Here is a 27348-nt window from a genome sequence, read left to right on the forward strand (position 1 = left end):
CAGAAATACTTGTTTCATCATGCTCCCTTAAAACTTGAGATATCTGTGGCATTGTGATGTGACAAAACTACACATTTTAGCATGTCCTTTTATTATCCCCAGCACAATGTGCACCTGTGTAATGATCATGCTGTTTAATCAGTTTCTTGATATGCCACACCCGTCGGGTGGATGGATTATCTTGGCAAAGGTGAAATACTCACTAAGGACGTTAATACATTTGTGCACAAAATGAGAGAAATAAGCTTTTTGTGCATATCAAACATTTCTGGGATTCTTTATTTCAGCTCACATGGGACCAACACTTTACATGTTGCATTTATTTTTGTTCCGTATAGTATGTTTAGTTTTCTTTGAGAGAAGCAATTTTATTTAAAATTACGTGATTGGTTTATGTAGATACATTTAAACGTTAACACACAGTAACCAAAAATCTGATCTTATTTGCATATTCATACAGAGTTTGAAACAAATTTGCAAACAGTAGAATGTTTGCCCAGAATTGTTTTCCAGAAGTTCACAATTCGCCGCAAAACTTTTTTTCCCGTAAGGGCAGACGCATCATTCACCCTAGTTTATTTAAAATCGGGCCAGTGCTGTCAGACATCGTGTGTGACTAACATACGAACAGACGGAGACCGATCTAGTCCCCTTCCCAATTTCATAATGGGGGACAAGCAACAGAACTTGTTACACAGAACAGTCTTTATTTCTTAAATAGAATGGAAATGGTACAAATCTGGAATGAATGAACGGTTATTTGCGTATGTGTGTGTGTTGGAGCATGCAGTCAGTGGTCGAGTCCCTCAGGGTGGTGTGGTCCTGTAAAGCTGGTCCAGTTTGCGTCGCAGCATGTTGTAGTTGTCCTTGGTGCCTGGGGCTTCTGGATCCAGCTTCAGAGACAGCTCGTAGTGCTTCTTCGCCAGCTCCAGCTTCCCCCAGCGATGGTACAGCACCGCTGAGATGGAGGGGAGAGAGAGGAGAGACACAGACATATGATTGTGAAGCCAAAGACACGGTGTGGAACATCGAGAATAAAGAATCACAATTCATGTCAGCCACGTTCCACCTTGTACCTACTGAAGGTGGCCCATGCATTTACTTCATATGATATTTGACCAATAATGTTTCTAAGTGGTACTCTTGCTCGAGACCAAACCCATCACATTATCCCCAAACAATTAATTAAACACACCACATTGATCACATTGAATTTCATTGAGGTATTATGGATTTATTTATGTGGCAAGTGTCTTAACACAAATATACTGTATATGAAAAACATTTCTGTGGGTCTATAAGAACTCTGGTTCGCCATCAAACGTATCTCGGAACCCACTGGTCTTACCCAGATTGCCATGGCAACTGGCAGCATTTGGGTTGATCCTCAGAGCCTGGAGGAAGAAGCCTTCGGACTCCTGATTGGGCACAAAACACAGGACATGTTTCAGCGTGTGTGGCTGCATTAGGAGTGCAGTCACACACACAGACACACCTGTACCCCTGCACATTGACTTGGTACCAGTACCCCCTGTATATAAGCCTCATTTTAGTTACTTTACTTTAGTTTATTTAGTAAATATTCTCTTAACTCTATTTTCTTAAAACGGCATTCTTGGTTAAGGGCATGTGACAAATAACATTTGATTTGAGTCCAAAAAAATAGTTTCAATCCCATTGCCTTAAGTGCATGTTTGACATTCAGCATTGATTTGAAGTTCGGATTGAGTTGAGGTGAGGGCTGGTACAATTACCAGCAGAGCGAAGACGGTCGGACATTCATGCGGTTAAGTCTGTTTCTGCGATAACATGGACTCTTAACGACGTGATGAGAATGTGTGGCTCTTGCAGAAACGAGCAAGGTGTTGTAGCAAATGAGTGTTAGGTTGCCTAGGCAATGCCCCCCTCCCTGCAGGAGCAGCACACACACACAGAAATAGAATGAATAGAACGGGCTTAGAACCTCTAACCCTGGAAATGTGACCGGTAAACTCATAGGTACACTCGCAATGGCTGCCTGGTACTGTGATACAATAATTTCCATGGTAATGTAGAATGTTCATTCAAATGATGTTAACTGATGGGGCTCATGCAATGTAATGTATTTTTTGTAATGTCAGTTGAGTTGAATCAACAAATCACAGCACAAATAGACAGGTACACTTCCTGGTTTCAGTTCCTGCCTTACTCCTAGCTTGAAGATAAAAGTTAGGACTCCATGTGAAAGCTTTAAGAAAATAAACATTCACGTGACCAGCTCCGTTGCTAACTTACATAGCTGGTCCCATTGCTGCAAAGAGTTATGGGGTATTAGAATCCTCGTTTTAACCTTTGTCATCTTCAACCTAGCTTTTCTCCTTCGCTGCTATACTTGCAGTGGCCACCAGTCCACCCATTATGCCATCATTGACTTGAACGAGGACGTCCATTTAATTCATTCTATTTCTATGGCAGCACATGCAGTCAGGAGCGGAGGAGAGGAGAAAATGTGTCTTAATCACATGATTATCATTTTTTTTTACTAAATTGCTATTCCAACGGTTAAAACGTGACCGCGGTCATTTGGCTGACCAATTACTGTCATCCAAAATATCATGACCGTCACAGCCCTAGTTGAGGTAAATTATTGTAAGTCATTTCTCTCGCTGGGCTTACTGACCTTATACTTCTGTAGTTTGCCCAGGACGTTGGCCAATGAGAACATGATGGTGTGGTCGTTAGGGAGGAGCTTTAGGGCCTCCCGGCCAATTGCCTCCGCCTGGGCTAGGTTGCCTAGACGACAGGAGAGAGAAGGGATAGACATGAGAAGGACAGACGGATAGTCAGACACAGACAGGCGAGATTGAACTTGCTAGTTCAAAGCCTGTGGACATGCAAGGTGGAAATCCAAGTCATGAGGAGAACAACGTTTAAAACCGACAGACTACAAGTCAGCTTTAAAAGTCTTAATTGGAAGTCGATGCATTCACAGAATACAAATGTCAACTGCTTGTACGAATGTACAGAGCTTTAAAGCAAGTGCTTATACCTTTATACTATGGATAAAATGATGAAACCCAATATAAACTGAGCGCCCAGTGTGTGTGTACATGTGTGTGTTGTCTGTGGTGTGTAGAGCAGAGTTTTTCCTCTCCACACATGGAAGAGCGCTTTAGCTTCCTAATTAGGAGCTGAACACAAGGACCACTGGCTTATTGATCTCTGTCAGACCTGTCTGACTAGGGAGGGAAGGTGGGAAGGAGAGCGATAGAGGGAGGGAGGGAAGGTGGGAGGGAGAGAGAGCTAGAGGGAGGGAGTAAGATGGATGGGAGGCCCTGAGTCATGCTCTGCGTGCACATGTGTGTGCTATATGTGTGCACATAAACTCAGCAAAAAAAGAAACGACCCTTTTTCAGGACCCTGTCTTTCAAAGATAATTCGTAAAAATCCAAATAACTTCATTGTAAATGGTTTAAACACTGTTTCCCATGCTTGTTCAAGAACCATAAACAATTAATGAACATCCACCTGTGGAACGGTCATTAACTTCTTAGGGCTAGGCCACTTTTTTTCTCCACTTCCTGCCTGAATGACGTGCCTAAAGTAAACTGCCTGTAACTATGGCCATGATGCCAGGATATGCATATAATTGGTACCAATGTAGGAGAATATAACACAATAGATATGGTAGGAGAAAATCAAACAGATTTTTTTTGAGAAAGACCATCCTCTTAGAAATGCAAGAGACAGGTCATATCGAAAATTAGCTCCCTGGATGCAATTCCTATGGCCTCCACAGAGTGTCAGCAGTCTACGTTCAAGGTTTCAGGCTTGTAACTTCAAAAATGAATAAGAAATAACAGTTTTAGTAGAGGGACACAGTCTTGGAAATTCGTGTTTGCGTTTCCTACTGAACATAAATAGAAATATTATAGTTTGATTACATTTTAGGGTATCTGAGGAGTTAATAGAAACTTATTTTGACTTGTTGAAACAAAGTTTAGGGGTAGATTTTCGGATTCCTTCTCTGCAAGATGAATGAGTGGATTACTCAAATCGGTGGCACCAACTAAACTGACATTTTGGGATATAAAGAAGGATTTTATCATACAAAACGACACTACATGTTATAGCTGGGACCCTTTGGATGTCAAATCAGAGGAATATGTTAAAAAAGTAAGTGATTTTTAACCGTTAAATGTGAATGTATGAAACCCGTGCCCGTGGAAAAATATGTTCATGTGGGGTGCCGTCCTCAAACAATTGCATGGCATGTTTTCGCTGTAGTAGCTACTGTAAATCAGACAGTACAGTTAGATTAACAAGAATTTAAGCTTTCAGCAAATATAAGACACAGTTGAAGTCGGAAATTTACATACACATAGGTTGGAATCATTATATCTTGTTTTTCAACCACTCCACAAATATCATATTTTTCAACAACTCCACAAACTGTAGTTTTGGCAAGTCGGTTAGGACATCAACTTTGTGCATGACACAAGTCATTTTTGAATGTTTTAATTTTTCTTTCCAACAATTGTTTACAGACAGATTATTTCACTTATAATTCACTGTATAACAATTCCAGTGGGCCAGAAGTTTACATACACTAAGTTGACTGTGCCTTCAAACATCTTGGAAAATTACAGAGAATTATGTCATGGCTTTAGAAGCTTCTGATAGGCTAATTGACATAATTTGAGTCAATTGGAAGTGTACCTGTGGATGTATTTCAAGGCCTACCTTCAAACTCGGTGCTTCTTTGCTTGACATCATAGGAAAATCAAAAGAAATATCAGCCAAGACCTCAGAAAAAAAACTGTAGACCTCCACAAGTCTGCTTCATCCTCGGGAGCAATTTTTAAATGCCTGAAGGTACCACGTTCATCTGTACAAACAATAGTACGCAAGTATAAACACCATGGGACCACGCAGCCGTCATACCGCTCAGGAAGGAGAAGCGTTCTGTCTCCTAGAGATGAACGTACTTTGGTGCGAAAATTGCAAATCAATCCCAGAACAACAGCAAAGGACCTTGTGAAGATGCTGGAGGAAACAGGTACAAAAGTATCTATATCCACAGTAAAACGAGTGCTATATCAACATTACCTGAAAGGCCGCTCAGCAAGGAAGAAGCCACTGCTCCAAAACTGCCATAAAAAAGCCAGACTACAGTTTACAACTGCACATGGGGACAAAGATCGTACTTTTTGGAGAAATGTCACCAAATACTATTTGAGTGTATGTAAACTTCTAACCCACTGGGAATGTGATGATAGAAATAAAAGTTGAAATAAATCAACTACTATTATTCGGACATTTCACATTCTTAAAATAAAGTGGTCACCCTAAATGCCCTAAGACAGGGGATTTTTAATAGGATTAAATGTCAGGAATTGTGAAAAACGGAGTTTAAATGTATTTCGCTATGTAAACTCCTGACTTCAACTGTATATGTACATAAATGTTTAAAGTCCATAATATTTATGATTATTTATTTGAATTGCGCTCCCTCCAGTTTCACCGGAAGTTGTTCAGCCAGGGGAACACCGACCCTTAAGAAGTTTTAAGACACGAACAGCTTACAGACTGTAGGCAATTAAGATCACAGTTATTAAAACTTAGGACACTAAAGAGGCCTTTCTACTAACTCTGAAAAACAATCAAAAGAAAGATGCCCAAGGTCCCTGCTCATTTGCGTGAACGTGCCTTAGCCATGCTGCAAGGAGGCATAAGGACTGCAGATGTGGCCAGGGCAATAAATGACAATGTCCGTACTGTGAGACGCCTAAGACAGCGCTACAGGGAGACAGGATGGACAGCTGACCATCCTCACAGTGGCAGACCACGTGTAACAACACCAGCACAGGATCGGTACATCCGAACGTCACACTTGCGGGACAGGTACAGTATTGCAACAACAACTGCCCGAGTTACACCAGGAATGCACAATCCCTCCATCAGTGTTCAGACTGTCCGCAATAGGCTGAGAGAGGCTGAACTGAGGGCTTGTAGGCCCGTTGTAAGGCAGGTCCTCACCAGACATCACCAGTAACAACGTCGCCTATGGGCACTAACCCACCGTCGCTGGACCAGACAGGACTGGCACAAAGTGCTCTTCACTGACGAGTCGCAGTTTTGTCTCACCAGTGGTGATGGTCGGATTCACGTTTATCGTCGAAGTAATGAGCGTTACACCGAAGCCTGTACTCTGGAGCGGGATCAATTTGGAGGTGGAGGGTCCGTTATGGTCTGGGGGAGGTGTGTCACAGCATCATCGGACTGAGCTTGTTGATATTGCAGGCAATCTCAACGCTATGCGTTACAGGGAAGACATCCTCCTCCCTCATGTGGTACCCCTTCCTGCAGGCTCATCCTGACATGACCCTCCAGAATGACAATGCCACCAGCCATACTGCTCGTTCTCTGCGTGATTTCCTGCAAGACAGGAATGTCAGTGTTTTGCCATGGCCAGCGAAGAGCCCGGATCTCAATCCGATTGAGCACGTCTGGACCTGTTGGATCAGAGGGTGAGGGCTAGGCCCATTCCCCCCAGAAATGTCCGGGACCTTGCAGGTGCCTTGGGGAAGAGTGGGGTAACATCTCACAGCAAGAACGGGCAAATCTGGTGCAGTCCATGAGGAGGAGATGCACTGCAGTACTTAATGCAGCTGGTGGCCACACCAGATACTGACTGTTACTTTTGATTTTGACCCCCCCCCCTTTGTTCAGGGACACATTATTCAATTTCTGTTCGTCACATGTCTGTGGAACTTGTTCAGTTTATGTCTGTTGTTGAATCTTATGTTCATACAAATATTTACACATGTTAAGTTTGCTGAAAATAAACACAGTTGACAGTGAGAGGACGTTTCTTTTTTTTCCGCTGAGTTTATGTATGCTAGCTCAGCTTTATCTCTGTGCAATGAAAGAGAATAAAGGAAACACACCCCGGTTACTTTATGTTTTTTGGTGACATGTAGTCTTGGCAGATTTGGGGAAGAAATTATGTGGAGAGGGGGTGGAGGAGGGGGATTCTGAATTCTGAGGGGGTACTTCTCTGTGTCTGCTTTGCGTTTGATCATGGGAACGCTGGCCGGCGATTGGATGGTTCTAGGGCCCTCCTGGGAGACCCCGCCCCCCTCGGGAGAGGCTTCTGACAAAAGCGGCGCCAACGTCTGGAAATCAGCGCATTCTCCACACGGCAGGGAAGAGTGCCTTTAGAAAACTCCACACACAAAGCTTTAATACATAAATTTCAAGCATTGCCGGTTCCTGCTCTTCCAGTCTAATCACGTTGGGCGCTTAGATCAAATTTCCCCCCAATTTTTTTTATCTTTGTCTCCGTCTTCACTGCTGTTAGCGTACAGAAACAATCTTTGAACAACTGTGCATACGGATGAATGAGTAAAAACATGAGGCATTTGACTAACTCTGCGGCGCATGTAATCAATGGAAATTCATCCATTACTCAACTATTAAAGATTGATTATGAATATCCAAAATAGATTGGGCACAAAACAAAGCAAGTGATGGGTATTGTCACTCATAGTATCTCCCATTAGACAGCAACTGTGGTGTGTGTGTGTGTTAGTGGCGTGTGTGTATGTGGTGCGCACAGGGCTCTAAAGTACGACCATTTTGGTTGCTTTTGCTCCTAGATATATGCTCCCAGATAATAATTGTTGTAATGATAGTCTTCATTGTGCAGTTGTTTCCAAGTGCCCTAGAGAAGAACGTGAACGCAGGTTCGTGCAATCCAAAGCTTACATTTAAAGAACGCATCAGTGACTTGTATTTCTTGCAACTTCCTGAAGACGTAACGGCATGGGAATGCCTGTGTCTACAACTTTGTGTAGCCAGGTAGTGATGCCCGAAATAGTCATTTCTAAAGGCTTTCCCATAAAACTTTCCAAATTAAATGTTAACTGTAAAGTAAACTTACCTGGCACAATAATATGATATTGCGATGATCTGTTTCAATCGAGTGTCTTGTTTTATAAACAGAATTGAAATAAAAAAAAGGGCAAATATAGCCTGCAAAATATGTGTTTTATTTTCTTCCCCAGACCTCAAATGCGGTCTCCTGATGCTGTTTACGCATTCTTGTGGACTTAAAACATCCAATTTTGTTGTTTCTCTATTAAAAAAAAGGTGTGATTTTGAGAGTGAAAACTTGAAGAAAAGATAACTAGGGAAATCGAAAACATGGAGGGAAAAAAACTAGACCATTTTTTGGGGGTGATTTTTGGTGTTATTATGGCGAATAAATGTATTGACTGGTAAGAATTATGAGTGGATGGTAGATTTTTTTCATCTACCTACAAAAGTGCTTGGTGGACCAAAATGTACGTTTTTAGGCTCTCGTCATAAACAATGTTGTGGGTCGTTCAAAACCCATGCATTTTTTTACACCTTGTTCATTCATGTTACCTCATAAGCTAACAACCTGGTTACTTTACCAGTATATCTAAACATTTGGGGGCACAGAAAGAAAGCTTGGGATGAGAGAGGGTGCTTTAGCGGGTGGAATAGTGGAAGTCAATTGGAGGGTTACTTAGTAGCAATGCAAATAACATGGTACAGCTATATGGACACTCAATCACCATGGTACATTTACAAACATATTATGATAAAAAGATTTGAAACTTGTATCTAATTATGGTAAATGGTGAAATAAGTATAGCCAGTTATAATTGTAATGGTTTAGCAGATAATAAGAAAATAACAATATTTACCTTGCTCAAAGAGAAGGAATATAATATCTACTGTTCACAGGAAACTCATTCAAAAATTTTGTTCAAGTTGTGTGGAAAAATATACACTTCCTTTCAAAAGTTTGGGGTCACTTACGAATGGCCTTGTTTTTGAAAGATAAGCACATTTTTTGTCCATTAAAATAACATCAAATTGTTCAGAATTACAGTGTAGACATTGTTAATGTTGTAAATGATTAGTGTAGCTGGAAACAGCTGATTTTTAATAGAATATCTACATAGGCGTACAGAGGACCATTATCAGCAACCATCACTCAGTTGTTCCAATGGCACGTTGTGTTAGCTAATCCAAGTTTATCATTTTAAAAAGGCTAATTGATCATTAGAAAACCCTTTTGCAATTATGTTAGCACAGCTGAAAAATGTAAAACTGCCCTTCTTCAGACAACATTTGTGGGTTTGATTACAGGCTCAAAATGGCCAGAAACAAAGACCATTCTTCTGAAACTCGTCAGTCTATTCTTGATCTGAGAAATGAAGGCTATTCCATGCGAGAAATTGCCAAGAAACTGAAGATCTCGTACAACGCTGTGTACTACTCCCTTCACAGAACAGCGCAAACTGGCTCTAACCAGAATAGAAAGAGGAGTGGGAGGCCCGGTGCACAACTGAGCAAGAGGACAAGTACATTAGAGGGTCTAGTTTGAGAAACAGATTTTATGTTGTGCTTATGTTGTGTTCACTTTAGGTGAACCAGTGCTACCAATTCAAATGATTTTATTTAGAGCCCTGGGTGCGCATGCATGTGTGTGTGTCTGTGAAAGTGTGTATTAGTAGTGTGTATGTGGCAGTGTGTGGTTACCAGTGTTGTCCAGTAGTATGACCATGTTGTTCCATGCCAGGCTGTGGTCAGGCTTCAGCACTGTAGCGTTCCTCCACGCATTCAGAGCATCTAGGTGTCTGTTCAGGTCTGCATACTGGAGAGGAAATTGTCCGAATTTATACATTTAAAATAAAAGGCATGAGCTTGCGCACACCCAGAGAAAACGATTTAGGTGCTGACTAACGGTGAATAAACTGTAAGCTATAAAAACAAAGAGCTGCACACTCCATATGTATAACCTCCCAGTCATTTATTGGGTAAAAAAAATCCACCAACGTTTCGGCATCGCTGTGCCTTCTTCAGGGTAATGTCATGAATGTTTGAACCAGGTTATGTAGATTTCATACATTACCATTCTAGCAAACCACATCACATTCATTCATCATCAAAGACACAATCTGCAGTCTGTGTTTGAGGCTTACAGGAGCCTTGCCACTAGGTTTGGAACAGAACAAGCTACAGTACCTCATCGGGAAAAGTTACCACTCTCAAATCCATTGAATTCACTTTTTCTGCATAGACTGATCAACATGATAGATTTAAACACGTAGCTTATTTAACCTTAGATTTTGGGTTACAACAGCACCAAGCTCATAAGGCATTTAATAACATATTCCTCAATAATTAATTCGTGTAAATTGTATTGACTGTTTAACAGTACGAAATCTTACAGATGGTGGCTTTAAGTCCAACCCTGGGGGATGGCTTTAAGTCCAACCTTTGTACTCACCAGGCGTCCCAGATTGTAGTAACAGTCAGGGTATTTCTTCCGGAATTGGATGGCGTTCCAGTAGCTCTGCTCTGCTTCCTTATACTTCTTCAGACTGTTTTGCACTATTCCCAGATTCATCCACGCTGCTGCAAAGTCCGGCCTTTCTCAGAAGAACACCACAGTTGCATTTAATGTCCAGAAAGTTATGTTTTTTGTGAAGTCACAAAGGCTAATAAAGTTATTTCTGTGCGCATGTCCATGCATGCATACGTTCGCGCATGTCAGTGTGTGTGTGTGTTCACCTACTGTATGAGTACAGCTTTTGCCAGAAGCTCCTCTGCCTCCACCAATTCGTTCCTCTCTTTCAGGATGTTGCCCAGGTTGTTCATAGCGTGGACATACGTAGGGTGCAACCTGACACAAAACACAGCTGAGAGGTTCAATGGTTTCGGCCATAGGTATGACACAGTATTATCGTGACGTGCTTTCCAATGTGACTCTGTTCCAATATCCACAGTAGCATAACACCTAGTATGAAACAACGTTTTGGGTGTAAGTGATATACAAGTATGGACATTGGAATGTAACCTACATGTACCCAAGAGCCATACTATAGAACTATAGAAAAACTCATATTGAGAGTGTGAACCTGTAGTATTCGTACCTGACTGCCTCTCTGTAGTACCTGATGGCAGCACTGGTGTTCCCTCTGTCTGCTAGGTTCTTACCCACATTATAATGCACCTGGAGAGGGAAAGAGGCAGCAAAAGTGAAAACGAAAGAAATTAAAAATAAAATAAAAATAAAACTTATTTTGAATAGTTTGGGAATAATTTTCACGACAGCTTGCGTGGGTCCCAATATGGTCTGACAAAGAGGCAGACAGACAGACACACCAATCGATGCACCAGTAATCCTGACAGACAGACAAGCCAGCAAGAGAGATAGACACATCAGACAGACAGACACCACCTTGGCATTGAGGGGACAGACTGACAGGGCGCTGGTGAAGAGGCTCTGCTCGGAGCGCCACTGGTGACTGCGCAGGGCACTGCGAGCCACATACACACATAGCAGGGCCAGCAGGGAGGCACGGAGCAGCCCCTACAACACACAAGATTGAGGACCATCCGTTACGACAGGACAATGAAGTGAAGGCAATGAAGTGAACCCTGTTTGATTCAGGAGCTCCATCCTTAACAGTCTTAAAATCCTCCATCTCTTTTCAATGTCCGACAAAAGACTGGATCAGGTGACCCAAAAAATTGGGAGAACCTCAAATGTATGTGACGTGTAGCTTTTAGCTGGGCGAGGGTGTGTGTGTGTCTATTCTCTACCTTGTGTCTGCTCCAGCGACCACAGCAGTGTCCCAGGGCGTAGGCCAGTAGCAGACAGTAGCCAGCGGAGGAGAGGTAGAGGACCCTCTCTGCAATGACGAAGCCAACCCTGAAGAATATGTTGCAGGCAGGCAGGAAGGGGACTACCAGCAGCACCAGACCCAGGGTCAACGTCCTGGCAAGATTCACAGGGTCAAAGTAACACTTTATAATATTTGTCATGAGAAAAAGGATTCACAATCCATTTATAAAAAGCGTACATGCGTTTTGAATTGATCGATTAGTATTTGAACTATCCCATTCGACGATGGACTCAAACTGATCCTTAAAAAGGGCAAACCATGTGTCAATGTATCAGGATGTTGAAGACCCTAAGATGAGATTTTGTGCAGTCATTCAATACCACAAGTGAACTCCCCAAAGTTCTGCTGCAAGAAAGTCATTGGTTCCCGTTGCTATTCACAATGGTCTGTCTGCAGTTCTTCTCCGTGATCACGTAACAAATCTTTCCGGGCCATTTCTTCCAACTTTTGTATTTGACAAAACAGCTACTGTGGGCTATGCAAAACTCTCTCACTTAGCAATCTGCAATGGAAGGTAAAGTTTAGCTGAGAAGAAAAGTGCTTTCCCCACTTTAGTAATGTTTTCTGTTTCCCCGGTATGTCTCTTTCTAATAGTCTCCGACTCCTATTTATAGATTGTACAAATACTTGAGTGAAACCATAAATCGTATGTGTACATTTTGAGATTAACCAATATAAGGTCTGTATCGGAGTCAGTGGGTCCTTCTTTTCTCCTATAATAAGTGCACTTTAATTGCTATTTGCTAAACAAAGATATCATTTAGCTTTACAAAACATTTCTTGTCAATCGAAAATTTGACATACCAGTTAGGATCTGGCAAAAAATGCCTGAGGACAACCTGGCCTGATGACGTCTCGCTGTCTCCAGTCCACCTGGTCGTGCTGCTGCTCCAGTTTCAACTGTTCTGCCTGCGGCTATGGAACCCTGACCTGTTCTCCGGACGTGCTACCTTGCCCCGGACCTGCTGTTTTCGACTCTCTCTCTCTACCTCACCTGCTGTCTCGAACTCTGAATGCTCGGCTATGAAAAGCCAACTGACATTTACTCCTGAGGTGCTGACCTGTTGCACCCTCTACAACCACTGTGATTATTATTATTTGACCGTTCTGGTCATCTATGAACATTTGAACATCTTGGCCATGTACTGTTATAATCGCCACCCGGCACAGCCAGAAGACGACTGAACACCCCTCTGAGCCTGGTTCCTCTCTAGGTTTCTTCCTAGGTTCCTGCCTTTCTAGGGAGTTCTTACTAGCCACCGTGCTTCTACATCTTTATTGCTTGCTGTTTGGGGTTGTAGGCGGCATTTCTGTAATGCACTGTGACATCGGCTGATGTAAAAAGGGCTTTATAAATACATTTGATTGGGACTAATAACAACAACAAGATAACTATGTAAAACATACTGTGCCTGTAAAACAGGTGGCGAAGCGGTCTAAGGCACTGCATTTCAGTGCTAGAGTGTCACTACAGACCCTGGTTCGATGCTAGGCTGTATCACAACCGGCCGTCATTGGGAGTCCCATAGGGCGGTGCACAATTGGCCCAGCGTCGTCCTGGTTAGGGTTTGGCCGGAGTAGGCCGTCATTGTAAATATGAATTTGTTCTCAACTGACTTGCCTAGTTAAATAATGGTCAAATAAATTTAAAAAATAACTTTTTGGAAAGAGTTTGAAACAGTTTGAAAGATATGGCAAATAGAAAAAAAAACAGATGGACATCACAAATAGATGGGAGAGATGGGATATCTTTTTTTTTATATCTTATTCTATATATATAATCTACACACACACAGATACATACACTACTGTTCAAAAGGTTAGGGTCACTTAAAAATTTCACATTTTTGTCCATTAAAATAACATCAAATTGATCAGAAATACAATGTAACCATTGTTCATGTTGTAAATGACTATTGTAGCTGGAAACGGCTGTTTTTTAATGGAATATCTGTCTCAACAGTCTCAACGTCTACAGTGAAGAGACGACTCTGGGATGCTCGCCTTCTAGGCAGAGTTCCTCTGTCCAGAGTGTGTTCTTTTCCCCATCTTAATCTTTTCTTTGTATTGGCCAGTCTGAGATATGGCTTTTTCTTTGCAACTCTGCCTAGAAGGCCAGCATCCCGGAGTCGCCTCTTCACTGTTGACGTTGAGACTGGTGTTTTGCGGGTACTAATGAAGCTGCCAGTTGAGGACTTGTGAGGCGTCTGTTTCTCAAACTACACACTCTAATGTACTTGTCCATACCGCCACTGGTATGTAGACCCGCTGCTTTTGTACCTCGTCACTAACCATCCAGTAGAGCTCCACAGCTTCGCACAGCTCAGTAAGAGACATCTGATGTGACAGTTTGTTTTCAAGTATCTGTGGCCATGGATGCACAGTGAGAACAACCTTAAGTACTTGAGTGTGTCCAGTGTAGAACGAGTGAAGTGTGTTCCGTCCTGCCCTGCCAGTGGTAACTCTTTTGTCAAGAGTGTGTTATATAGTAGCCACCATCCCAAGTTCCTGTGTGCAGACACACTGATGTGCATGCACACACGCCGATGTGCATGCAGACACGCCGATGTGACCTCACTTACATAGTAAATTATTAGAAAAGCCAAGCACAGTTGTGATAAACTTTTTTCTTCTAATCACAAGCTGTCTTTTCCGATTCACACCTTTATCGAGCACCCCTCCTTTCCTTTGTTCGCCGAAGCGCAGAGGCCCAAATCAAATCAACTTTTTTTGGTCGAGTGGTGACTGTTCAACAGTCTGATGGCCTGGAGATAAGCAGTTTCTCAGTCCAGATGGTAGCAGGGTGAACAGGCCGTAGTTCGGGTGATTGATGACCTTCTTGGTCTTCCTGTGACACCAGTTGCTGTTGATGTCCTAGAGGGCAGGCAGTGTGCCCCCGGTGATGCGTTAGGCTGACCACACCACCTACTGGAGAACCTTGCCGTTGCAGACGGTGCAATTGCCATACCAGGCAGTGATAAAGCCCAACAGGATATTTTCAATGCTGCATCTATAGAAGTTCTTTAGGGTCTTAAGGGCCAAGCCGAATTTCTTCAGCCTCCTGAGGTTGAAGATGTGCTGTTGCGTCTTCTTCATGATGCTGTCTGTGTGAAGGGACCATTTCAGGTTGTCAGTGATGTGGACGCAGAGGAACTTGAATCTTTTGACCCTCTCCACTGCGGCCTCCGTCAATGTGCTCTCTCGACTGTCCTGTAGTCCACGATCAGCTCCTTCGTCTTGTTGAGGGAGAGGTTATTTTCCTGGCACCACTCCACCAGGGCTCTCACCTCCTCCCTGTAGGCTGTCTCATCGTTGTTGGTATGAACAGGGAGTACAGGGGGCCACCATGTTGAGGATCAGAGGGGCGGACGTGTTGTTGCCTACCTTCACCACTTTTGGTCGACCCACCTGAACTCACACCTATTATTTGAATGAGGGTCTGCACTGAACAGGACGTGAGGAGGAAGAGGTGGATGGGTGTTTCACTGCTTTCACCAGTCTATAGAAAAGGTCATAGTTTGTGGTCATGGTCATACCAACATCCTTTAAAAAAAAAACTTGGTGGAAGTGGAAACGTAACACTGGGCTAATGAAGTATAGTAGAAAAAACCCAGAAAGGACTGCACACTGTATATGCTTTCAATTACCACCTTTATTGGCAACGTTTCAAAGGATCTTCATCAGAGCATATTCAGTGTGCTGGCCTTTGTTCTTTTCACTGCTTGGACCCCTAAAAAACACTGTTACATAATACTTACAACTGTATATTACACAGTATGTCTATTTGTTTTAAGTTAGCTGAAATTGATGCTTGAGTCACATTCGATCGATCCACTGTTCATAACTGAGTAACCAACATTGTAACCAAACATCTTTTATCTTGACAACAGTGTGTGTGTGTGGACGTATGTGTCGGCTGAGCTCTCTCCTACCTCCTCCTCTGGCCGTCCTGTGAGCATAAGGCTTGGCTTATCAAGCCTATCAGGAAGCACCAGAGCAGCAGCAGCCAGGCCGTCCTCCAATCAAACGCTGACTTAATGAGGGGCACACAGCCCATGGACCAATCAAAACACAGCCACCAGGGACACAGCAGCACCCAGGCATTCAGTGAGTAGTAGTAATTATAGTTGACTATCTGCCAATCACACAGAACAGGACAGGGGATGACAATGAAAGAGGGGAGGGAGAGAGAGAGAAAGAGAGAGAGTGGGAGGGATAGAGAGGGAGCAGAGTGAGATGGCAGAGTGTGAGGGAGAAGGAGAGAGAGAGGGAAAAAATAAGAACATTTAAAAAACAACAAAAAATCACAGACAATCAATGGATTGATACGATTATGATTGGTGTACTACTATAGAGGTATGCGTGGCGATAGTTAGATGTTTTCAACTATTAAGAGCACGTCCTAAAAAGACAATCCAAAACAAAAAAACTTAATCCATTTAGATTTAGTATTCTGACATAACTTTAAAATAATTTCCTTCCATAAAGGAGGGGGGGAGGTTACAAATTACCATAAGAGTCGTTATTTAGCCTACATACTCTATCCAGTAGCATTCAAATAGGTAAAACATGACTCACTCTGAGAAAGACATTTTCTGCAAAGGATGCCGGGTTGTCTACTTCAGTGAAGGCGGGGGGCCCAGTTCCCATGATTCTCCAGCGGGCGTACAGCAGGGAGGCTCCGCCCATGGCCAGCAGAGCCAATCGGATCAGGAGGCCCGTCCGCACCCGCTCACTTACCTGACAAACATAGTAATACATCCTACATCTTGCAAAACTAATCATGTTTGCATCATCCAGTGTAAAGGAGTCCACAACAACAACAGCCCGAGTCCAAATTAAGTACACTAACCTAACCATAACCATAGGGTACATAATCGGTACATGTTAGAAGGATATTCTGGTGCATTTCCATACAGGATTTACCTCAGTGTTTGACCCAAAAGGCTCAGAATTTTGTTTCCATCTACGCGGGGCCGACGTGTCTCACTGGACATGGCACCGGCGGACATGTTCTCACTTTGAGTCAAAGCCAAGCAACTGGTACTTTTCAGCCTGCATTTACATAACACTGGCAAACTGTGACCTTTCTCACTCTCACAAAGCTATGCAGAGGTTGTTGATTCTGCTTTTCACAAACCCTTACTGTCAAGCCCTAGCTACGGAAACACAACTTCCCTAGTATAGCATAAGGGCATACACGGTAGTGTAGCACGAAAAGCAACATTAGTGTAAGAGGTAGAGCCCGACCAATATTATCCTTTTACTGATGTATTTGTATCGCCGTTTGATCCATTGGAAAGGACGTATACAAGATGAGGAGAAAGTAGTAGTTCATAGAATGACTTTATTGTGCATTTCATTATTTGTCTTGAGGGCGGCAATTGTACTGCTTGTCCATTTTGAAACGCTGTAGCTAGTAAAAACTTCCTCAAAATAGTCAGAATTAATCTAAGATAACTCAAGAACTCTCTCATTAATTTTGATGCTTTTGCAGAGATCTTAGACGCTCAATTTTACATTAACTTCTTATGGCTGCAGGGGCAGTATTGAGTAGCTTGGATGAAAGATTCCCAGAGTAAGGTGCCCTGCTCCTCAGTCCCAGTTACTAATATATGCATAGTATTATTAATATTTTATAGAAAACACTCTAAAGTTTCTAAAACTGTTTGAATTATGTCTGTGAGTATAACAGAACTCATATGGCAGGCTGAAACCTGAGAAAAGAAATCCTAACAGGAAGTGAGAATTCTGAGAGTGGTCGATGTTAAAGTCATCGCCTATTCAATTCCCTGTAATATATGGATCTGTTTGCACTTCCTACGCCTTCCACTAGATGTCAACAGCCAGTAGAATGTGGAATGAAGCTTATGCTGTGTTGTGGGACCGGATGGGAGGTGTTTGAGTCAGTGGTCTGGCAGAGTGCCAGTTCTTGGTCACGCACTTTGTGCACCTCATGATATCGCCATGCGTTCCATTACTTATAGAGACTGAAAAGAATGCTCCGGAGGGAACGTTATTGGATATAGATGATAACATCTGAAGATTGATTCTCTACTAAGTTTGACCAGTTTATTCGACTTGTAATATAACTTTTTGAAGTTTTCGTACGACGTTTGCCTGCATCTGTGCGAGCGTTTGGACACGTGTACTACACATGCTAGCAAAATTAGCTAATTGGACATAAGTAATGGACATTATCGAACAAAACAACAATTTATTGTGGAAAACCTGGCACTGCATTCTGGCACTGCATTCTCACTCCTGGCACTGCATTCTGATGAAGATAATCAAAGGTAAGGGAATATTTATGATGTAATTTCATATTTCTGTTGACTCCAACATGGCGGCTAATTTGGCTATTGTTCTGAGCGCCGTCTCAGATTATTGCATGGTTTGTTTTTTCCGTAAAGTTTTTTGAAATCTGACACAGCGGTTGCATTAACTAAGATGTTTGGTGCAGAAAAACTGGGCATGAAAATGAGTCATCTCTCGTTGAATGACAAGACTTGAAGAATCCCTACTGTTGACCAATCACCGACGAAACGGCATAGACTTCGAGAAAAGATGTCTTGTGCCCGAAAAGCTGAAAAAAACCTTATCGAAGTACAAAAACGTCACAAAATGTCATCATAATATATGCACAAACACTTCCAAACTGTTTCGGCTGGGCAGCATGCAGATGCCTTAAGTCAGAGAGGAGAGTGAATAACTGTGAACTAACTCTTAGTCTTACTGCTACCACTTTATTGAGCTGGCCAGCTCAAAAAAAGTGCCAAAAATGCGCCCTGGGCATATACCATTACGTGAAGTGTCATGGCAGGGTGTCACGTGTCTTGACAAACAATTGATGGGGTGTACCAAGTAAGTGCCGTGCTAAGAACATTCAACTCTGTGGTAACGTTAATGCCCTTTAGTGAAGCCAGCGAAATCTAGTGTTATATTTGCTCTTTGCGAAGCTTATTCCTCAAGCTCTGTCATTCAAATGTTTTCCGAGACACACAAGAAAAGAAAAAGGTTTACAAAGTAGCACTTTGCAGCTATGTTCTGATGTATGGGTTCATTGTCCCTTGATAGGGACTGGTTCAAATTCACATTTCGCCAATCGCTAATCCATTTCCTTGACAAGTGCTAGCTAGCCAGCCATCTAACTAGCTGTGAGAGAGTTCTTGACGCCATTCACTGAAGCTTAGTAGTATCAAGAATCCTTGGGACGTCCCTACGCTAAACCTGAACCATTACACTAAACATTTGTTTGGAGGTCCCAAGGATCCCAGATAGCACAAAGACAACACTTGTTTTTCCTTTCAAGTGATTACCAGAATTCAGTGGCTACAGCCTTACAAATCGATGAAAACATAGCTTAATACTAATACACTGAAAATGTGTCCTGTCGTTGTTTTCCAGCTGGCTAGCATGAGGCAGCTCATTCTTCAGAGCCTAGGCATTTATTTGTTGACGATGGAATCAGTGCAGTTTATTCTCCTTTCACTAGATTAGAGAAACACCATTTTTACATAAAATAAATCTCTTTCTGGTGCTCCTAAATTATTACATTAATGTTCTTTCCTTAAATGTAAGAAATCAACGTTGAGTATCTTTGTACGGAAGTTCTTTTTAATTTCAGCTAAAATAAAAATAAATCGGCACATAACAGTTATCGATAAATTATTTCCACTCTCTAAAATCGGAAAAACAAAAACTCCACTATCGTTCGGGCTCTAGTTAGACTGAGTATGGATGGTTTACATGGTTATATGAGTGTATGGTGAAATGATGTTACAATAGCTACGTTATAATATCCATACCTTCATTCTACGACGGTATGATTTAAAATACCGTACAAAAAAATTATCTGAAAATATTCAATTGAGCCAGTCACATAAGTGTATGTTTCTTTACAAAAAGCTAATGGAGCAAACGTGACATGACGATCCACTGTTGAGCAGCCCAAGAGAGTTGATCAGTTTACACTTTAAATTCACTACTAATGTTTGCCAGCTAAATACGTGCCAAATACATTTTCTCCAGCTCAGCGCTCCGGCTATGCATTTAGTTTGCTAGTTTTCTAGCTAGCCCAGTTTCAACTCCACAATGTACAAAGCATTCGAAAAGTATTCAGACCCCTTCCATTTTTCCACATTTTCTTACGTTAAAGTCTTACTTTAAAATACCCCATAATGGCAAAGCAAAAACAGTTTCTTAGAAATGTTAACAAATAAATAAATACCTAATTTACGTAAGTATTCAGACCCTTTGCTATGAGACTCAAAATTGAGATCAGTTGCATCTTGTTTCCATTGATACTTCTTGAGATGATTCTACAACTTAATTGGAGACCAGCTGTGGTAAATTCAAATGATTGGACATGATTTGGAAAAAGATTACACCTGTCTATGTAAGGTCCGACAGTTGTCCTTAGAGCTCCGAGACTGGATCGTGTTGAGGCACAGATCTGGGGAAGGGTAGCAAAACCTTTCTGCAGCATTTAAGGTCCCCAAGAACACAGTGGCCTCCATCATTCTAAAATGGAAGACGTTTGGAACCACCAAGACCCTTCCTAGAGCTGGCCGACCAGCCGAACTGAGCAATCGAGGGAGAAGGGCCTTGGTCAGGGAGGTGACCAAGAACACGATGGTCACTGAGAGAGCTCCAAAGTATCTCTGTGGAGACGGGAGAACCTTCCAGAAGGACAACCATCTCTGCAGCACTCCACCAATCAGGCCTTTATGGTAGAGTGGCCAGACGGAAGCCACTCCTCAGTAAAAGGCACATGGCAGCCGGCTTGGAGTTTGCTAAAAGGCACCTAATGACTCTCAGAACATGAGAAATACGATTCTTTGGTCTGATGAAAACAAGCGTGAACTCTTTGGCCTGAATGCCAAGCGTCACATCTGGAGGAAATCTGGCACCTTCCCTACGGTGAAGCATGGTGGTGGCAGCATCACGCTGTGAGGATGTTTTTCAGCGGCAGGGACTGGAAAACTTGTCAGGATCGAGGGAAAGATGAACAGAGAAAAGAACAGAGATCCTTGATGAAAACCTGCTCCAGAGCGCTCAGGACCTCAGACTGGGATGAAGGTTCACCTTCCGACAGGATAACGACCCTAAGGACACACCTATATTTGGGGAGACAACGCAGGAGTGGCTTCGAGACAGGTCTCAATGTCCTTGAGCCAGAGCCCGGACTTGAACTCGATCTAACATCTCTGGAGACCTGAAAATAGCTGTGCTCTCCATTCAATGCTCTCCATTCAACCTGACAGAGCCTGAGAGGATCTGCAGAGAAAAAAATGGGAGAAACTCCCCAATTACCGGTGTGCCAAGCTAGTATCGTCATACCCAAGAAGACTCAAAGCTGTAATTGTTGCCAAACATGCTTCAACAAAGCACTGTGTAAAGGTCTGAAAATGTATGTATTTATATTCTTTACATTTTACTAGGTAAGTCAGTTATAAAAAAATCTTATTTTCAATGACGGCCTAGGAACAGTGGGTTAACTGCCTTTTTCAGGGGCAGAACGACAGATTTTTACCTTGTCAGCTCGGGGATTCGATCTTGCAACTTTTTGGTCACTAGTCAAACGCTCTAACCACTAGGCTACTTGCCGCCCCAAATATGTAAATGTATATGTGATATCAGTTTTGTTTTTAATACATTTACGCTTGTTAGCATTTATCTAGCGCCTGCTATGGGAATTCTCTGGTACTTTGTTAGCATAATATATACTACCATTCAAAAGTTTGGGGTCACTTAGAAATTACCTTGTTTTTGAAAGAAAATCAAATTTTTTGACCATTAAAATAACATCAAATTGATCAGAAATACAGTGTAGACATTGTTAATGTTGTAAATGACTATTGTAGCTGGAAACGGCAATTTCTTATGGAATATTTACATAGGCCCATTATCAGCAACGATCACTCCTGTGTTCCAATGGCACGTTGTATTAGGTAATCCCAGTTTATCATTTAAAAAAGTATAATTGATCATTAGAAAACCCTTTTGCAATTATGTTAGCACAGCTGAAAACGGTTGTCCTGATTAAAGAAGCAATAAAACTGGCCTTCTTTAGACTAGTTGAGTATCTGGAGCATCAGCATTTGTGGGTTCGTTTACAGGCTCAAAATGCCCAGAAACAAATAACTTTCTTCTGAAACTCATCAATCTATTCTTGTTCTGAGAAATTAAGGCTATTCTATACGAGAAATTGACAAGAAACTGAAGATCTCGTACAACGCTGTACACTACTCCCTTCACAGAACAAACTGTCTCTAACCAGAATAGAAAGAGGAGTGGGAGGCCCCATTGCACAACTGAGCAAGAGGACAAGTACACCAGAGTGTCTAGTTTGAGAAACAGATGCCTCACAAGTCCTCAACTGGCAGCTTCATTAGATAGTACCCGCAAAACACCAGTCTCAACGTCAACAGTTAAGAGGCGACTCTGGGATGCTGGCCTTCTAGGCAGTTGCAAAGAAAAAGCCATATCTGAGACTGGCCAATACAAAGAAAAGATGAAGATGGGAAAAAGAACACAGACACCGGACAGAGGAAGATTGTAAAAAAGTGTTATGGACAGAAGAATCTAAGTTTGAGGTGTTCGGATCACAAAGAAAAAAAGATGCTGGAGGAGTGCTGGACGCAATCTGTCAAGCATGGTGGAAGCAATATGATGGTCTAGGGGTGATTTGGTGGTGGTAAAGTGGGAGACTTGTACAGGGTAAAAGGGATCTTGAAGAAGGAAGGCTCTCACTCCATTTTACAACGCCATGCCATACCCTGTGGACGGCGCTTAATTGGAGCCAATTTCCTCCTTCAACAGAACAATGACCGGAAGCACAGCTCCAAACCATGCAAGAACTATTTAGGGAAGACGAAGTCAACTGGTATTCTGTCTATAATGGAGTGGCCAGCACAGTCACCCGATCTCAAACCTATTGAGCTGTTGTGGGAGTAGCTTGACCGTATGGTACGTAAGAAGTGCCCATCAAGCCAGTCCAATTTGTGGGAGGTGCTTCAAGAAGCATGGGGTGAAATCTCTTCAGATTACCTCAACAAATTGACAACTAGAATGCCAAAGTTCTGCAAGGCTGTAATTGCTGCAAATTGAGGATTCTTTGATGAAAGCAAAGTTTGAAGGACACAATTATTTCAATTAAAAATCATTATTTATAACCTTGCCAATGTCTTGGCTATATTTCCTATTCATTTTGCAACTCATTTCATGTATGTTTTCATGGAAAACAAGGACATTTCTAAGTGACGCCAAACTTTTGAACGGTAGTGTATATTTTTTACGTTTGGAAAGAAATAGCGCCCCTTGTGTGCAGTACCGGTAATACCATACATCCCAGTATGGTACAAGAACACTATGAATTTATGAAAATCCGGATACCGCCCAACCCTAGTGAATGTCACTGTTCCAATGTCCACACTAGCATACTTTTTTTGGGGGGTGGATCAGCTTAATATTGCGGAAAGAATGTTGCTTCCAATGTAATTGTCTGCATCATTTCCAATCCCCCATATTTTTTGGGGTAAATATATATATCCATTCACGTATGCATACATATACACATATATACATACACATACCTACATAGACATACATACTTTTTTTAAAGAGTATACCTTTATTATTATTCCCCGCAAACCCTACCACCGACCCCCCAATTGGAGTAAACTGATAAACATTTCTGTTTTTACCTTCAATTTATACATCTTATACACATTTTACAGACACAGTCTACTTTATAATAGTTCTCTCTTGTTTGTTCTTTGTCCTTCCTCTATTTCTGTTGTCCATCCAGTTTGATTTCCACTTGTAACTGTGCTATTTCACAATAGCTCCGCACCTATACACATTTCACAGATCCCGTATGCCCTACATTGTTTATCTTGTTATTAGTCCCACCCTTCAGCTCCACTCAACCTTTCCCATCTATCTTCCAACATCATCCATTTCGGATTTTTATTTGCCATATATTTTTCAACTGTGCTGTGATGCTTCACAAAAGATTTGAATCTTCCTATTCTCATAGCTTCCACGGATTGTAAATTAAAAATAAACATTTTTGCTAAAATAATTATTATATTATTGATTGATTGACTATGGCTTTTCAAATCCCCCAGTATTGCTATCTGTAGCGTTAGTTCTACGCAAATGTTGCAATTCTTCAACCATTCCTGGACCTGTGACCAAAAACGAGCTACATGCGGACAATACCAAAATAAATGGTCTAATGACTCTGCCTCCTCACAGCAGAATCTACAGAGCTGGGAAGATTGTATCCCCCATATATATAACATTCTATTAGTTGCAAGAATTTTGTACAATAATTTAAATTGAAAAATTTGAAGTTTTGAATCCGGCGTTGTTTTGCGTATCAATTCATAAACCATGTGCCATGGAATGGGTACATCGAAAATCTCTTCCCAACTATTTTGCAATTTATATGGCACAGCTGTAAGTTTTTTGGTCCTTAAATGAAATTGGTATATGTTTTTATTTATCACACTTTTCTTTAACCATTTATGTTCTTTAATATAAGGCCGACATACAAGTTCCTTACTTTTATCCCCTTCCACCTGCCTCTTCCATTTTTGTGGTAATGCCACAATTAATTGGTTGTAATTTTGGGTAGAGCAGACATTTCCATATGTCTGTGTTAGCTGCATGTGTGACATTACTCCACCAGTCCTATTTATAATATCATTCACAAAAATTATACCTTTTTTAAACATTTCTTCGATACAGTTTTTTTATCAATTACTATATTTGAATTTAACCACAAGATTTGTTGTACTATTTGTTCCGTCCTTTCAGGTGGATTAAACTGAAATTGCAACCAACTTTCTAAGGCTTGTTTAAAAAATAAAGATATTTTGGAAATTATTTCCTTTTCAAGCAACCGAAAGTGAGCAGGTGTAATCTGAATAAAGGGAAAAAGGCCCTTCTTGAACATAGGATGAGACATTCGTACCAATCTACTAGAGAACCAGTTTGGATTTAAGTATAACTTTTGTATGACTGATGCCTTTAGTGAGAGGTCTAATGCTTTAATATTTAATAATTTCTGCCCTCCGAATTCATATTCGTTATATAAATAGGCCCTTTTAATTTTATCTGGCTTGCCGTTCCAAATAAAATTGAATATTTTTTGTTCATATAATTTAAAAAGCAGGTCACTAGGTGTAGGCAAAACCATAAGCAAATAGGTAAACTGTGATATGATTAAAGAGTTAATCAGGGTGATTTTCCCACAAATAGACAGGTATTTTCCTTTCCATGGTAGCAAGATCTTATCTATTTTTACTAAGTTTCTATAAAAATTTATTGGAGTGAGATCATTTCTTTCTTTTGGGATTTGTATACCGAGTATGTCCACATCATCGTCAGACCATTTAATTGGTAAACTACATGGCAATGTAAAATGTGTATTTTTTAGTGATCCAATACGTAATATGGTACATTTATCATAATTTGGTTTTAATCCAGAGAGGATAGCAAATGTATCTAGATCCTCTAAGAGGCCGTAGAGAGTTTCTAGTTGTGGTTTTAAAAGAAAACATGAATAATCAGCGTACAATGACACCTTAGTTTTTAGGCCCTGGATTTCTAATCTCTTAATATTAATGTTTGATCTAATTTTAACAGCTAACATTTCGATGGCAATAATAAATAGATATGCCGATAGTGGACAACCTTGTTTTACTCCTCTAGATAGTTTAAAACTTTCTGAGATGTAGCCATTATTTACTATTTTACACCTAGGGTTACTATACATAATTTTTACCCATTTTATAAGAGATTCCCCAAAATTGAAATATTCTAGGCATTTATATATAAACTCCAGTCGTACTTTATCAAAAGCCTTTTCAAAATCAGCTATGAAAACCAGGCCTGGTGTCCCCGATATTTCATAGTGTTCCATTGTTTCCAGTACTTGCCTTATATTATCTCCAATGTATAGTCCATGTAAAAAACCTGTCTGATTAGGATGAATAATATCTGACAAAACTTTTTTTATTCTATGCGCCAAGCATTTTGCTAGGATTTTTGCATCACAACATTGAAGTGTAAGAGGTCTCCAATTTTTTAAATGGACTGGATCTTTATATATACCACTTGGGTCCTGTTTCAGTAATAATGATATCACACCTTCTTGTTGCGTGTCTGATAATCTATCATTTATATAGGAGTGGTTAAAACAAGCTAATAATGGTCCTTTGAGTATATCAAAAAAATGTTTGTATACTTCCACTGGTATGCCATGCAGTCCTGGAGTTTTCCCATCCTTAAAGGCCCCAATTGCATCAAGTAGTTCCTCCTCTGTAATTAGGCCTTCACATGAGTCTTTCTGTACAGATGTTAATTTTACATTATTATTAGGGAAAAAATCCATACAATTAGTTTCAGTTAGTGGAGATGGAGGAGCCTGAAACGAAAATATATTCTTAAAGTACTTTACTTCCTCTTTCAAAATATCATTTGGTGAATCATGCGTGACTCCATCATTTGTAACAAGTTTTAATACGTTTTTTTTGGTAGCATTTCTATATTGACGATTGAAAAATAATTTGGTGCATTTTTCCCCATATTCCATCCAGTTCGATTTATTTTTGTAATATATTATACTGGATCTTTCATGAATAAGTTCCTCCATTTCTTTTTGTTTTTCCTCTAACTTATTCTGTGCCTCTATGGTACCGTTTTTATTGTTATCTAACTGTACTGTTAGTCCTTCAATTTCCTTTGTTAATATGGACTCTTTTGATCGAAATTGCTTTTGTTTTATAGATGAGTACTGAATTGCATGGCCTCTGAAGGCACACTTAAAAGTGTCCCATACAATATGGGGATCTGCTGTACCTATGTTATGTCTAAAAAAGTCAGTTATAAATTCTTCTGTCCTAGTTCTAAACAATTTATCATCTAGAGGGCTATGATTAAATTTCCAATATCCTCGCCCACGTGGAAATTCTGTAAGAGTAATATATATGCCAATTATGTGATGGTCCGACCGCATTCTGTCCCCTATCAAACACTTTTTAACTTTTGGTGCCAGAGAGAATGATATAAGAAAGTAGTCAAGGCGACTAGCTTGATTAAGCCTCCGCCATGTATATCTCACTAGGTCAGGGTATTTAAGTCTCCATATATCCACTAATTCCAATACATCCATGACATTCCTGATTTCCTTAAGTGCCTGAGGGTGATAGTTTGTAGTGTGATTTCCTTTCCGGTCCATAGAGGTATTTAAGACCGTATTAAAATCTCCCACTATAATAATAGAGGCTAGTGTTGCTTGTAGAGTTGATACATTCTTATATATATTGTCAAAGAAGCTTGGATCATCATTATTCGGACCGTATAGGTTAATAAGCCATATATGTTTATTGTCCAATAACATATTTAAAATAATCCATCTACCTTGAGGATCTGTTTGGACAAGTTGCACATTTGGATCAAAGTTATTATTAATTAAAACCATCACCCCTTTTGAATTTCTTTGCCCATGGGAGAAATATATTTTGCCCCCCCAGTTCTTTTTCCACAAAACTTCATCTAAAACTGTCGAATGGGTTTCCTGTAAACAGTAGATATTATAATCCTTCTCTTTTAGCCAGGTAAA

General features: G+C 41.0%; 1 protein-coding gene across 4 annotated transcripts in view; it reads right to left on the bottom strand.

The window, feature by feature from the left end:
- Positions 1 to 687: 687 nt before the first annotated feature.
- tmtc4 (transmembrane O-mannosyltransferase targeting cadherins 4) overlaps positions 688 to 27348 on the bottom strand; it is a 45926-nt gene continuing 19265 nt past the window's right edge. For 2 of the 4 annotated variants that reach the window (XM_055870939.1, XM_055870937.1), the window contains 10 exons: positions 16290 to 16451; positions 15644 to 15846; positions 11629 to 11803; positions 10956 to 11395; positions 10598 to 10705; positions 10310 to 10451; positions 9559 to 9673; positions 2660 to 2772; positions 1349 to 1418; positions 688 to 958 (listed from right to left, as the gene is read on the bottom strand). In XM_055870939.1, the coding sequence (XP_055726914.1) occupies positions 807 to 958; positions 1349 to 1418; positions 2660 to 2772; positions 9559 to 9673; positions 10310 to 10451; positions 10598 to 10705; positions 10956 to 11395; positions 11629 to 11803; positions 15644 to 15846; positions 16290 to 16451 (1680 nt within the window). In that variant the 3' untranslated portion in view covers positions 688 to 806. The remainder of the gene's footprint in view (positions 959 to 1348; positions 1419 to 2659; positions 2773 to 9558; positions 9674 to 10309; positions 10452 to 10597; positions 10706 to 10955; positions 11396 to 11628; positions 11804 to 15643; positions 15847 to 16289; positions 16452 to 27348) is intronic. The other 2 variants (XM_055870938.1, XM_055870941.1) reach the window with 2 other exon arrangements.

Source organism: Salvelinus fontinalis, chromosome 19 (genome assembly GCF_029448725.1).
Source record: "Salvelinus fontinalis isolate EN_2023a chromosome 19, ASM2944872v1, whole genome shotgun sequence".
Taxonomy (NCBI): domain Eukaryota; kingdom Metazoa; phylum Chordata; class Actinopteri; order Salmoniformes; family Salmonidae; genus Salvelinus; species Salvelinus fontinalis.